The 14,209-nt window shown below is 43.3% G+C and overlaps 1 protein-coding gene across 7 annotated transcripts in view; it reads left to right on the forward strand.

Moving 5' to 3' along the window:
* Positions 1 to 14,209, forward strand: part of NUP210L (nucleoporin 210 like) — a 161,092-nt gene that overhangs the window by 50,824 nt on the left and 96,059 nt on the right. For all 7 annotated transcript variants that reach the window (XR_010158103.1, XR_010158104.1, XM_001144608.6 and 4 more), the window contains exons 14-16: positions 3,196 to 3,341; positions 8,194 to 8,415; positions 13,728 to 13,901. Coding sequence is in view for 5 of the 7 variants with exons in the window: in XM_001144608.6 (XP_001144608.4) it covers positions 3,196 to 3,341; positions 8,194 to 8,415; positions 13,728 to 13,901 (542 nt within the window). In the remaining 2 variants the exon portion in view is untranslated. The remainder of the gene's footprint in view (positions 1 to 3,195; positions 3,342 to 8,193; positions 8,416 to 13,727; positions 13,902 to 14,209) is intronic.

Raw genomic sequence — 14,209 nt, forward strand, 5'->3', positions numbered from 1 at the left:
CAGCTGGCCAATATCAGTTTTTTGTTTGTTTGTTTTTGTTTTCTGAGACAGTGTCTCGCTTTTGTTGCCCAGGCTGGAGTGCAGTGGCACGATCTCGGCTCACTGCAACCTCCACCTCCCGGGTTCAAGCGATTTTCCTGCCTCAGCCTCCCAAGTACCTGGGATTACAGATGTCCACCACCATGCCCGGCTAATTTTTGTATTTTTAGTAAATATAGGGTTTTGCCATGTTGGCCAGGCTGGTCTTGAACTCCTGACCTCAGGTGATCTGCCCGCCTCAGCCTCCCAAAGTGCTGGGATTACAGGCGTGAGCCACTGCGCCCAGCCAGTTTTTATTTATTATTATTATTATTATTATTATTATTATTAGAGACAGGGTCTCACCACCGTGTCACCCAGGCTGGAGTGCAGTGGTGCAATCATAGAACATTGTAACCTTGAACTCCTGGGCCCAAGCTATCCTGCTATCTCAGCCTCCCAAGTAGCTGGGATTACAAGTGCAAGGTCAATATCAGATTTTAGTTCACAGTAAGGTTTTCCATTTCTAGCCTCAAGCTCTTTTCTTCTTTCTTCCCCTTATATATATACCATATGTCTTTTAAGAGGAATGTAGAGCCATTTAATATATGCATACATTCAATTTATTGAAAAAGGATAAAATATCTCTTTCTAATAAAACAGAAAATATGAATAACGGTCAACATCCTTTCCTGCTATTGAACTTCTTATTTGATCCTGATCCCCATTGTTTTTTCATCAATATAATGACAGTAGTAGCACCTAAGATTTGCTTAGCATTTACTCTTTGCCAAGCTCTGTTCTGAATACTTTTTATACATTAACTATTTAATTCTTATATCTATAAGCTTGGTATCAAATTGGACTTTTGCTTTGCCCTTGCTCATTATACTACATACATACATACATATAGACACACCCTCACTCCCGGGTTCAAGTGATCTTTCCCCTCCTCTCAGAGTATTTTAATTTTTAGCCCCTTATTTCCCATGTAGGACAACAAAATCCTCCTGACTATTCTTACCTCTGGTCATCATGGCTATCCGATGGCGCTTCATGAACTCAACTTTGGTATTACTTTTTCTGCTCAAAAGTTTTGAGACTTCTCATTGTCAGTGGAATGGAGCCAAAATCCTTTTAGTTTGGTATTCAAGACCACTCTACAGTATAACCCAACCTACTTTTCATGATTTCATACTTTTGCTTCATATGTGGTTCTAGCTAAATTAACTACTTTATTTATTTATTTATTTTTATTTAATTTTTGTTTTGTTTTTTTGAGATGGAATCTCACTCCATCACCCAGGCTGGAGTGCAGTGGTGCAATCTCGGCTCACTGCAACCTCTACCTCCCAGGTTCAAGTGATTCTTGTCCCTCAGCCTCCTGAGTAGCTGGGACTACATGCACGTGCCACTACACCTGGCTAATTTTTGAATTTTTTAGTAGAGACCAGGTTTCACCATGTTGGCCAGGCTGGTGTGGAACTCCTGACTTCAGGTAATCCACCTGCCTCGGCCTCCCAAAGTGCTGGGGTTACAGGCGTGAGCCACCATGCCCGGCTAAATCAACTACTTTAAATTCTCTCATATATATCTCTCATATTCTCATTTATATCTCATTTGTATTTCTTTGTTCATTCTGTTTTCTCAGCCTAAGATACTTTAAACTTTCCTTGATCTCTCCAGCTTGAAATAATCTTTCTATTTTCTAGATTTCTATAATACTTACCACTTTCTATTAATGTTTTAAGTGAATTATTTACATGTTCACTTTCCCCTTGAAACTATGAATGCTTGAGGTCATGATCTTTGCTCATATATATATATTCCCACTGTACATACAACTGTTGTTTTTAACAGTGTCACTCTGTCACCAGGCTGGAGTGCAATGGCACGTCTTGGCTCACTGCAACCTCCGCCTCCGGGGTTCAAGCAATTCTCCCTGCCTCAGCCTCCCAAGTAGCTGAGATTACAGGTGCCTGCCACCACGCCTGGCTAATTTTTGTATTTTTAGTAGAGACGGGGTTTCACCATATTGGCCAGGCTGGTCTCGAACTGACCTCAGGTGATCCACCTGCTTTAGCCTCCCAAAGTGCTGGGATTACAGGCATGAGCCACCGCCCCCAGCCAAATTTTTTTTTTTTTTTTTTTTTGAGACAGAGTTTCACTCTTGTTGCTCAGGCTGGAGTGCAATGGCGCAATCTCGGCTCACAGCAACCTCTGCCTTCTGGGTTCAAGTGATTCTCCTGCCTCAGCCTCCTGAGTAGCTGGGATTACAGGTATGCACCGCCACGCCTGGCTAATTTTGAATTTTTAGTAGAGACGGGGTTTCTCCATGTTGGTCAGGCTGGTCTCGAACTCCCGAGCTCAGGTGATCCACCCGCCTCGGCCTTCCAAAGTGTTGGGATTATAGGCATGAGCCACTGTGCCTGGCCCAAGATGGTATTTTTAATATATTAAAATTCTTATATTCTCGTAGCTTAATCTCCTTTAAAACTAACTGCTTGTGGCTGGGTGCGGTGGCTCATGCTTGTAATCCCAGCATTTTGGGAGGCTTAGGTGGGTGGATCACAGGGTCAGGAGTTCGAGACCAGCGTGGCCAACACAGTGAAACCCTGTCTCTACTAAAAATATAAAAAATTAGCCAGACATGGTGGCAGGTGCCTGTAATCCCAGTTACTCAGGAGGCTGAGGCAGGAGAATCGCTTGAAACCAGGAGGCTGAGGTTGCAGTGAGCCAAGATTGCACCATTGCACTCCAGCCTGGGCAACAAGAGCGAGACTCCATCTCAAAAAAAAAAAAAAAAAAAAACCAAAAACTAACTGCTTGTTACCCCACTGAAATCATATTTGTTTTGGGGTTTTTTTTTTTTTAGGTAAGGTCTTACTCTTGCCCAGGCTGGGGTGTAGTGGTGCAATCATGACTCACTGCAGCCTTGACCTCCTGGGCTCAAGTGATCCTCCTTCCTTAGCCTCCTGAGTAACTGGGACTACAGGTGCACGCCACCATGCCTGGCTAATTTTTTTAATATTTTGTAGACACGGGGTTTCACCATGTTTTTCAGGCGGGTCTTAAACTTCGGAGCTCAAGCAATCTGCCTGCCTTGGCCTCCCAAAGTGCTGGGATTACAAGCCTGAGCCACCACGCCCTGCCAAAATCATGGTTTTTGATTCACAGGTATTCAAAGACCTGGACCAATGCATTGTTCCAGTACACATATCGCAGCTAAATCTCTCGGCCATACTCTGGTAACAGTAAGTGTGAATGAATGTGACAAGTACTTGGAAAGCAGTGCTACATTTGCTGCTTATGAACCCCTAAAGGTAAGATATTTCATGGTAAGGAACTGGCATTTCTTTTAATGGACTCAACTATGTCTGCTTATGGGCTTACTAGCTATCTGTGGTCCCTACTAAGGATCAATGACATTTATGTTCTCTTTACTTGGCACTTTTTTGTTTTTAGATCTACAGCTCTCTCCTCAGACCTAAGTCTCCAGGGAGTTTACTCCCTCATGCTTCTGTCACAGGAATATCTTTAAGTTGTATCAGAAAGTTTTAGATGTTCTCCTTTCTTCTTTTTTACTGAGGTATAAAATATGTACAGAAAAGTTCATAAAGTACACTAATCTTAAGGTGCTATCTGAATTTTTACATGTGCATATATCTCTGTAAATACCAAAGTTAGTATATTAGTGTACTCTCTTTTGAAGAACCCTGAAAGATAATTTCTGTCCTATGGAAGGAAGTCAATCATCTTTTACCCTATATACTTATGGATTTTAAGCACAGAAGCCATTATATTGAGCCCTAAGGACTGGTTCATTATAATGAAGATAGTATGATAAGTGGTTCTGATGGCAGTGGCAGCCTGTCTGGAGCAGCTGCTGCCATCACACCAGCTGCAGCAGGGAGATGCAGCTGGGGCTGCACGCTCCGTGGAGCCGTTTGGAACCGACGCCAAGTGGGAGCCCCAGGAGCCCCACTCCTTCTGAGCTGGTGGGGCGGGAGCTCCCTGGGTGCAGCTTTGGCTGCCCAAGTCATGACTGCGGACCCAGGCCTCCTGCTCCACCGAGCAGGCAGGAGATGCACCCCTGCCCCAGCCCCACTACCCCCTTGCCATGAAACTGCAGCTACTCAAATGGCAGCTGTGGACCCAGGCATCCTTGTACTCTTGGGAACCCAGGAAGGCCCCTTCTGCACTCTCCTGCTGCCTGGCTTCTTCCTGCTGTCAGCACCAACTCCAATCTCAGAACAAAGTTGGGCCAATCCTGGGCGCTGTCACAATCTGGCCAGATGAGCACATGCTTGGGGCAATTTTAACATGCCAGGCCCCTGCTGCCTTGGCCCCCTCCAGACTTTGGGCACCAATAAGCATAGGAGGGAAGCCAAAGAGGAGCTGAGGGCAGCTCGGCACTGGCCCGCAGGTGCCCCTTGGCACCTACAGCCTCGGTGCCATGAACAGCGGCAGGAGGCAGACAAGTTCCTGGGCAGAAGGTGCAGTCCCTGGTGAGGCCCTACCTTCAGGCCAGGTAGGGCCTGAAGCCTGGGGTCCAGGCTGCCAGTCCCGCAGACCAGAGTGGGAACTTGTGATGCCTTTTCCAGACCCACCCATGGCTGCCCATGGACCAATCAGTGTGGACTTCCTCCCCTCTGATGCCCATAAAAGCTCCAGGCTCAGCCAGAGCTGGGCAGAAGACATTGGGCAACCAGCTGCAGAGAGGAGCTACCAACTCCAGGGCCTCCTCTCTGCTGAGAGCTGCAGACACTGGGATGACCAGCAGCAGAGAGGTACTACCCACTCCAGGGCCTCCTCTGAGCTATTCTGTTACTCAATAAAGCTCTTCTTCACCTTGCTCACCCTCTACTTGTTCTGCATATCTTATTCTTCCTGGATGCAGGACAAGAACTTGGGACCTTCCCAATGGCAGGGCTGAAAGAGCTATAACACAAACAGGGCTGAAACATGCCCCTTGCTCACCACGTTGTGGGTGAAGAGAAGGAGAGAAGAACTGTGACTCTTCAGGGAGCCGAGACCTGGGAGCTCCCCAAGCCAGGGCTGTGACTCCCACTTTGGGGCCCTGTGGTTCCTGGAGTCTCTAAGCTTCCAGGCACCACTGTGTTCCCCAGTGGCAGCGTGGAAGCTGCTTGCAGTGCACCTGATCTAGCCACAGGCTTGCAGAGAGCCAGTGCCCATGCCGGCACCTGGAGCTGCCTGTCCCACTGCAGCAACTGGTGTGCCTGACTGCAGTGGCTGGACCCCATGCTTACTCACTCACACACCTGTTTCGACTCCATGCCTGGCTCACCCTTGGCAGGTGTGAGATCCAGGCTGGTAGCATGAGCCAAGCACAGCCTGCCAGGCCGAGTGGATGGAATGAGCCCAGTGGGCCCAAACAAAACTTGGGCAAAGGTGCCACCAGCCACAGAGGTTTCCAGCCAGAAAAGCGACACCCTAAGGATCCTGCAACAGTTCAAAATAAAAGTAGATAGAGACTGGCATGGTTTCTACATCCTATTTGATTCCAGCAGTAGCTAAAATTGGTATCTACAAGTTCTTGCTGATAGATACTGACAAATCCTGACTCAATGCCTCTTGGAATAAGGAGCACCCACAGGGAAAAATGTTAACACTAATGAAAGAAGTAAAGTAAGGTAAAAGAAAAAAGATAAATTATTCATTCAAATTTGCATTTTAAGTTGGCCTCATTGTACATTGTGTAGCATATATATTAAATATATGGTTCAAGTATATTTCACTAGTTCCCTGGGTGGGTGAATCCTCCTTCTTGCCTAATTAAATGCAAGTGCTTGGCTGTGGCTCATTGTAAAGTTCCATTAGGTTTTTTCTTACTTTTATCATTGTCCTTAGGCTTATTTTATATATATTGAGTGTCCACAAATCAGATCTCCCCTGAATGAAAGTCGTCCTTAAAGGAAAGGAAGTGATGATGATTTTCTTTTTCTACCTAGTATGTTAGTCACGTGTCTTTCCCCTTGCCTGATGAAAAACAAATTGTTTAAAAATATGTGTGTTCTACCCTTGTTATCATTACTATGTTTCAGTACATGGTACAGTTCTCAATTTGTCCTTTTATATTATCAGCTCAATTCGGTTCATCTGGTTAGTTTTTGACTATACATCTAAGAAAAAGGAATCATTTGTTTTGCTTTTTCAGAAAGGCCATCTATGAGACCTCTGTGTTTATTTTTTCCATTCGTTTCTTCTGTCAAAAACTTTTTTTTTTTTTTTTTGAGACAGAGTCTCACTCTGTTGCCCCAGCTGGAATGCAGTGGTGCAATCTCGGCAACCTCCACCCCCTAGGTTCAAGCGATTCTTGTGCCTCAGCCTCCCAAGTGGGTGGGATTACAGGTGCACACCATGATGCCCAGCTAATTTTTGTATTTTTAGTAGATATGGAGTTTTGCCATGATGGCCAGGCTGGTCTCGAATTCCTGGGCTCAAGGGATCCGCCTGCCTTGGCCTCCCAAAGTGCTTGCATTACAGGCATGAGCCACCACACCTGGCCAAAAACTTGTATGGCACTGTGTAACATGTCTTTTTTTTTTTTTCCTGAGACCAAGTTTTGATCTTGTTGCCCAGGCTGGAGTGCAATGGCACAATCTTGGTTCACTGCAACCTCTGCCTCCAACTGATTCTCCTGCCTCAGCCTCCCAAGTAGCTGGGATTACAGGCGTGCACCACCATGCTCAGTTAATTTTGTATTTTTAGTAGAGATGATGGGATTTCACCATGTTGGCCAGGCTGGTCTCAAACTCCTGACCTTAAGTGATCCACCCACCTCAGCCTCCCAAAGTGCTGGGATTACAGGCATGAGCTACCGCACCTGGCCACATGTCTTTTTGTAACACTTATTATACTCTTTACCTACTCTAAGTCTGTCTCTCCCAGATTGTGAGCTCCCCTGTGAGACAAGACTTTATTTGGATTTCTATTACTGTATCCTCATAAGTGAATATTTATTGAATTATATATACATTATTTAAGAGAATACTACCATCAGGGATAGAAATGTTCAGTTTTAATAGTACTCAATAATAAATATGACTGAACAGTTCTGAAAAGAAAGCATAGTTTGCTTACATTTTTAGAATAATTGCTTCAACTCTCTACTTCGTTTTAAAACTTAGTCACTGTAGTGGGAGTTGAACAATGAGAACACATGGACACAGGGAGGGGAACATCACACACTGTGGCCTGTAAAGGGGTGGGGCCTCGGGAATGGATAGCATTAGGAGAAATACCTAACGTACATGATGGGTTGATGGGTGCAGCAAACCACCATGGCACATGTATACCTAGGTAACAAACCTGCACATTCTGCACATGTATCCCAGAACTTAAAGTAAAATAAAAAAAAATTAGTCACTGTTGTGGACATTGTGTGCCATACAAAAATAACCTACACTTTGAGAATACTTCATTCCCCTAATGCCAGTTTCCTCATCTGTGAATGGGATACAACTTCTCTATACTGAATTGAGTAATACCTATCTTGTCTACTTCTTAGCTTATAAAGTTCTTGGAGAAATATGGTGAAGTGTATAGATGTATTATTTTTATATTTTTAGGGCAGAAGTTCTTTGATACATTAGTAAAATATCAGTTTAAAATGCTTATGCATCTTATCTTTCACTCTTTAGCCTGAAAAAAATGCTTATGCAGTTATTTATACAATACCTTTTCTGCACACAACATTGTACTAAATCCCAGTGAAGAAGAGAAATACTAAAACAAATTGGGTATAAGATACTGACTCCTCTTAAGGAGTTTATATAACTAGAGAAAACAACAAAAATTATTAGATTTATACATAGCATTTGACACACATATAATAACATTAGGAAATGAACAGGGTACAAATGAATGGTACAGATAAATACTGTAAGAGCTTAGAGGATGCAGAAGTGGTGTGGTCTAGAATGACTGGACACAAATTAATGGATAAAGTAACATAATAGTTAGGTTCAAATGATAGGTAGGATCCAAATTAGGTTGAGAAGCATTCCAAGTGAGAGGCATGGCATACATATCTCTTAATTTGGGAATTAAGTTTAACGTCATTTGCAGCATATTCAGATAACTAGTGTTTCACTTTAGAAAATTATTGAATTCCCTAACCTATCAGGAATTAATTTCTTTAAATATCATCAGGCTTTAAATCCTGTGGAAGTGGCATTGGTGACATGGCAGTCTGTGAAAGAAATGGTATTTGAAGGGGGTCCTCGTCCATGGATCTTGGAGCCCTCCCGATTTTTTTTGGAATTGAATGCGGAGAAGACAGAGAAGATTGGAATAGCACAAGTGTGGCTGCCATCTAAGAGAAAACAGAACCAGTACATCTACCGGATCCAATGCCTGGATTTAGGGGAACAAGTAGGAAAACAGTTTTTTATAACATTTTCTTTAGTGTAATACTCCAAATCCTTTGTACTTCCAGCCATTCCTTTTCAGATTCCGCTGAATTTAGTTTATGGACTAAATAGGAAAATTCTAATTATTGATCAAATGATTGTTTTTTCTAAAACCTTATTATCCTTAAAATATACCCAGAGGTTTCAATTTGCTCATCCAAGAATTCCAGCAGTTCACGAATTAACAAGATCTTTTTGTAGTAATGAGCTTATTTCACATTATTTGCAATCACATTATCATTATATTCACTTCCTTGTTTTGTAGACTTTAGGATATTTGGTTTCCCAACTTTAAGAATTCAAGGAAGGGAAACTTTGAAGTATCATCTATGGTTAGCAATTTTGAGGAACTAATTAGAGCTACACTGATACGAATAATAAATATATTTTATCTCTATCAGTTGAATTATTTTTAATTATTTTTATTTATTTATTTAGAGACAGGGTCTCACTCTGTTGCCCAAGCTGGAGCGCAGTGGCACGATCTCGGCTCACTGCACCCTCTGCCTCCTGGGTTCAAGCAATTCTTATGCCTCAGCCTCCTGAGTAGCTGGGATTATAGGCACACACCACCATGCCCAGCTAATTTTTGTTGTTGTTGTCGTTGTTGTTTTTGAGATGGAGTCTTGCTCTGTTGCCCAGGCTAGAGTGCAGTGGTGCAATCTCAGCTCACTGCAACCTCCGCCTTCTGGGTTCAAGAGATTCTCCTGTTTCGGCCTCCTGAGTAGCTGGGATGACAGGTGCACGCCACAACGCCTGGCTAATTTTTTGTATTTTTAGTAGAGATGGGGTTTTACCATGTTGGTCAGGCTGGTCTCAATCTCCTGACCTTGTGATCTGCCCAACTCGGCCTCCCAAAGTGCTAGGATTACAGGCGTGAGCAACCATGCCCAGCCATTTTTGTTTTTTTCTATAGACAAGGTTTCACTGTGTTGGCCAGACTGGTCTCAAGTTGCTGGAATCAAGTGATCCACCCACCTTGGCCTCCCAAAGTGCTGGGATTATAGGCATGACGCACTACACCCAGCTGAGTTTTAATTATTTTTAGAGGTACTGATGGATTTGCATAGTTTTCATTCACAGCTGTGCTGTACTTCTATCAAAATCAGTAACAAAGATTTGCAGTTTTACTGGGCTTGAGAATTCAAGGTATGACTGTGAAACAGCACAGCTAACCAGCACATAAGGGAATCAATGTAAGATTTTAACTTGATAAGAACTGTGCTGTAATCCATTGAACTTCATTCTATTTTATTTTATTTATTTATTTTTATTTTTTAGAGACAGGTTCTCACACTGCTGCCCAGGCTAGAGTGTAGTGGAACAATCGTAGCTCACTACATAGGTTTCTTTCTAATATTTGTAGTGAACTTTACTGTATATATAACTAGCTATCAGTAATTTCAGGGCTAATTACTTATTTTGGTCCTCAATCTTTTATTGTGGTAAAATTACCATCTTTTTTTTTTGAGATGGAGTTTCGCTCTTGTTGCCCAGGTGGGAGTGCAATGGCACAATCTTGGCTCACCATAACCTCCACCTCCTGGGTTCAAGTGATTCTCCTGCCTCAGCCTCCTGAGTAGCTGGGATTACAGGCATGCACCACCACACCCGGCTAATTTTGTATTTTTAGTAGAGATGGGGTTTCTTCATGTTGGTCAGGCTGATCTCAAACTCCTGACCTCAGGTGATCTGCCCACCTCGGCCTCCCAAAGTGCTGGGATTACAGGCATGAGGCACCGCACCCGGCCGAAAATTACCATCTTAATCATTTTTTTAAAATGTACAGTTCAATAGTATTATGTACATTCATAATCTTGTGCAGCCATCACTACCATCCATCTCTTTTCATCTTATACAACTGAAACTCAAAGGCTGGGCACAGTGGCTCATGCCTGTAATCCCAGCACTTTGGGGAATCAAGGCGGGAGGATCACTTGAGGCCAGGAATTCAAGGCCAGCCTGGACAACATAGTGAGACCCTGTCCCTACTAAAAAAGAAAAAATTAGCTGGGTGTCATGGCAGACACCTGTAGTCCTAGCTACTTGGGAGGCTGAGGCAGGAGGATCACTTGAGCCCAGTAGTTTGAGGTTACAGTGGGCTATGATCTAGTCACTGCACTCCAGCCTGGGTGACAGTGCAAGATCCCATCTCAAAAAACAAACAAACAAAACATATAGAAACTCTATACCCATTAAAGAATAACTCTTGGCTGGGTGTGGTGGCTTATGCCTGTAATTCTAGCACTTTGGGAGGCTGAGGCAGGTGGATCACTTGAGGTCAGGAGTATGAGACCAGCCTAGCCAACATGATGAAATCCCATCTCTGCTAAAAAAAAAAAAAACAAAAAAACTAGCCGGGTATGGTGGCATGTGCCTGTCATCTCAGCTACTCAGGAGGCTCAGGCAGAAGAACTGCTTGAACCCGGGAGGCAGAGGTTGAGGTGAGCTGAGATCGCGCCACTGCACTCCAGCCTGGGCGACAGAGTGAGACTGCGTAAAAAAAAAAAAGGCCGGGCGCGGTGGCTAACGCCTGTAATCCTAGCTCTTTGGGAGGACGAGGCGGGCGGATCACGAGGTCAGGAGATCGAGACCATCCTGGGTAACACGGTGAAACCCCATCTCTACTAAAAATAAAAAAAAAAATTAGCCAGGCGTGGTGGCGCGTGCCTATAGTCCCAGCTACTCAGGAGGCTGAGGCAGGAGAATGGCGTGAATCCGGAAGGCGGAGCTTACAGTGAGCTGAGGTCATGCCACTGCACTCCAGCCTGGGTGACAGAGCGAGACTCCGTCTCAAAAAAAAAAGAAAAAAAAATAGCTCCCCATTTCTGCTTCACCCCAGTCCCTGGCAACCACCAATCTACTTTCTGTCTCTGTAATTTTGGCAACTCTAAGTACGTCACATAAATGGAATCATGTAGTATTTTTCTTTTTATGACTGGCCTATTTCACTTAACATAATGTTCTCAAGGTTTATTCACACTGTAGTATATGTCAGAATTTCCTTCCTTTTAAGGCTGCATATGTATATATAAAATATGTACATATAAAATTATATACATATATATGTATATATGAAATTTTGTGGCCGGGCGCAGTGGCTCACGCCTATAATTCCAGCACTTTGGGAGACCGAAGCGGGCAGATCATTTGAGTTCAGGAGTTCGAGACCAGCCTGGCCAATATGGTGAAACCCCATCTCTACTAAAAATACAAAAATTAGCTGGGCGTGGTGGTGGGCACCTGTAATCTCAGCTACTTGGGAGGCTGAGACAGGAGAATCGCTTGAACCTGGGAGGTGGAGATTGCAGTGAGCCGAGATCATGCCATTGCACTCCAGCCTGGGCAATAGAGCAAAAGTCACTCTCAAAAAAAAAAAAAAAAAAGAAAGAAAAGAAAAGAAAAAGAAATTTTGCTTATCCACTCATCCATTGATGGACACTTGGGTTGCTTAGAGTAAGGTTTTAGTGATCATGAATAATGCTGCTGTTGAGCAGGCATAGTGGCTCACACCTGTAATCCCAGCATCTTGGGAGGTTGAGGCAGGTGGATCAGTTGAGGCCAGGAGTTCGAGATCAGCCTGGCCAACATGGCAAAGCCCTGTCTCTACTGAAAATACAAAAATTAGCCGGGTGTGGTTGCACGTGCCTGTAGTCTTAGCTACTCAGGAGGATGAGTCACAAGAATCTCTGGAACCCATAAGGCGGAGGTTACAGTGAGCCAAGATCATGCCACTGCACTCCAGCCTGGGCAACAGAGTGAGACTTTTTCTCAAATAATAATAATAATAATAATAACAACAGCAATAATAATAATAATGCTGTCAACAAATACAGCTATCTGTCAAGATCCTGCTTTTTAATTGTTTTGGGTATATATACCCAGAAGTGGAATTGCTTGATCATATGGTAATTCTATTTTTAATTTCTTGAGGAACCATCGTACTATTTTCCACAGCAGCTGTACCATTTTACTTTCCTACCAACAGTGCACAAGGGTTCCCATTTCTCCAGAACCTCACCAACACTTGTTATTTTCAGTTTCTTTCTTTTTTTTTTTTTAGATGTAGTTTGACTCTTGTCACCCAGGCTGGAGTGCAATGGTATGATCTTGGCTCACTGCAACCTCCGCCTCCCGGGTTCAAGTGATTCTCTTGCCTCAGTCTCCCAAGTAGCTGGGACTACAGGCGTGTGGCAATATGCCTGGCTAATTTTTGTGTTTTTAGTAGAGACGGGGTTTCACCATATCGGCCAGGCTGGTGTTGAACTCCTGACCTCAGGTGATCTGCCCACCTCAGCCTCCCAAAGTGCTGGGATTACAGGTGTGAGCCACCGCGCTGGGCCTTTGCCCATTTTTTGAACCAGTCTTTTACTATTGAGTATGATGTTAACTGTGGTAAGGCTTTTATCATGTTGAGATAGTTTCCTTCATTTCCTAGTTTTTTGAGTGAGCTATTTAGTAATTTCAGGTCTGATTAACCCTCATTTGAAGTTTCCTAACTTCTTTTTGTTTCCACATTCTGTTATTCATTACTACTTCTACTAGAGATGAGTGGAAACACAAATTAGTTTTTTCACTTATCAACTTGTAACAAAATATTTGGTGGAGGAAAAGACTGAAATAATTGGTCAAAGTTAGATTTTTTTTTTTTTTCCTGAGACAGTGTCTCACTATGTTGCTCAAGCTGGTCTTGAACTCCTAGGCGCAAGCAATCCTCCTGCCTCAGACTTCCAAGCAGCTGAGATTACAGGTACACACCACCACACCCAGTCAAAGTTAGATTTTTTTTTTTTTTAGACAGGGTCTCACTCTGTTGCCCAGGCTGAAGTGCAATGGCATGAACATGGCTCACTGTAGCCTTGACCTCCTGGATTCAAGCGATCCTCCTGCTTCAGTCTCCGAAGTAACTGAGACTACAGGTGTGCACCACCATGCCTGGCTAATTTTTAGATTTTTTGTAGAGATGGGGTCTTACTATGTGATGGTCTTGAACTAGGCTCGTGATCCTCCCAAAGTGCTGGGATTATAGGCATGAGCCACTGTGCCTGACCTAGATTTTTTTAATGTTCCAGTTGTTTTCAAATTTTCATGATATTATTAATGCCCTTTAGCATAGATAATTAAGAACTATAATGTCTTTAAGGGATTTGACAGATTATAATGTGAAAGGGACTCTCTATACTGGAATTTGAATAATTCTAACACATTTATATTGGCATGACTGACATCAAGTATCTACCCACAATTATCTCTTCCTCTGTGACTTCCTTAAAGGTTCTCACATTCCGAATTGGAAATCATCCAGGTGTCCTGAACCCTAGTCCAGCTGTAGAGGTTTTGCAGGTTCGCTTCATTTGTGCCCACCCTGCCAGTATGTCAGTAACTCCAGTATACAAGGTGCCAGCTGGTGCCCAGCCATGTCCTCTGCCACAGCACAACAAATGGCTGGTAAGTACAGAGTATGTTTCCAACTAAGTTGGCACTTTTATCTTCCGTGCTTTAGAGATAGAGTCTGGAATTCTTTGGGGTATATATCCAGAAGTAGAATTGCCAGATCATATGGTAATTCTATTTTTGATTTTTTGAGGAACTGCCATACAGTTTTCCACAGCAGCTGTACCATTTTACATTCTTACCAACAGTGCACAAGGGTTCCCATTTCTCCACTTATCAACATTGAATGAACTATTTTACTCATTACTCATTTTCTGATAGTGTCTGAGGAGAGGTGATTAAACTGATTAGAATTGGCTACA

The sequence above is a fragment of the Pan troglodytes genome, chromosome 1 (assembly GCF_028858775.2).
Source record: "Pan troglodytes isolate AG18354 chromosome 1, NHGRI_mPanTro3-v2.0_pri, whole genome shotgun sequence".
Taxonomy (NCBI): Eukaryota; Metazoa; Chordata; class Mammalia; order Primates; family Hominidae; genus Pan; species Pan troglodytes.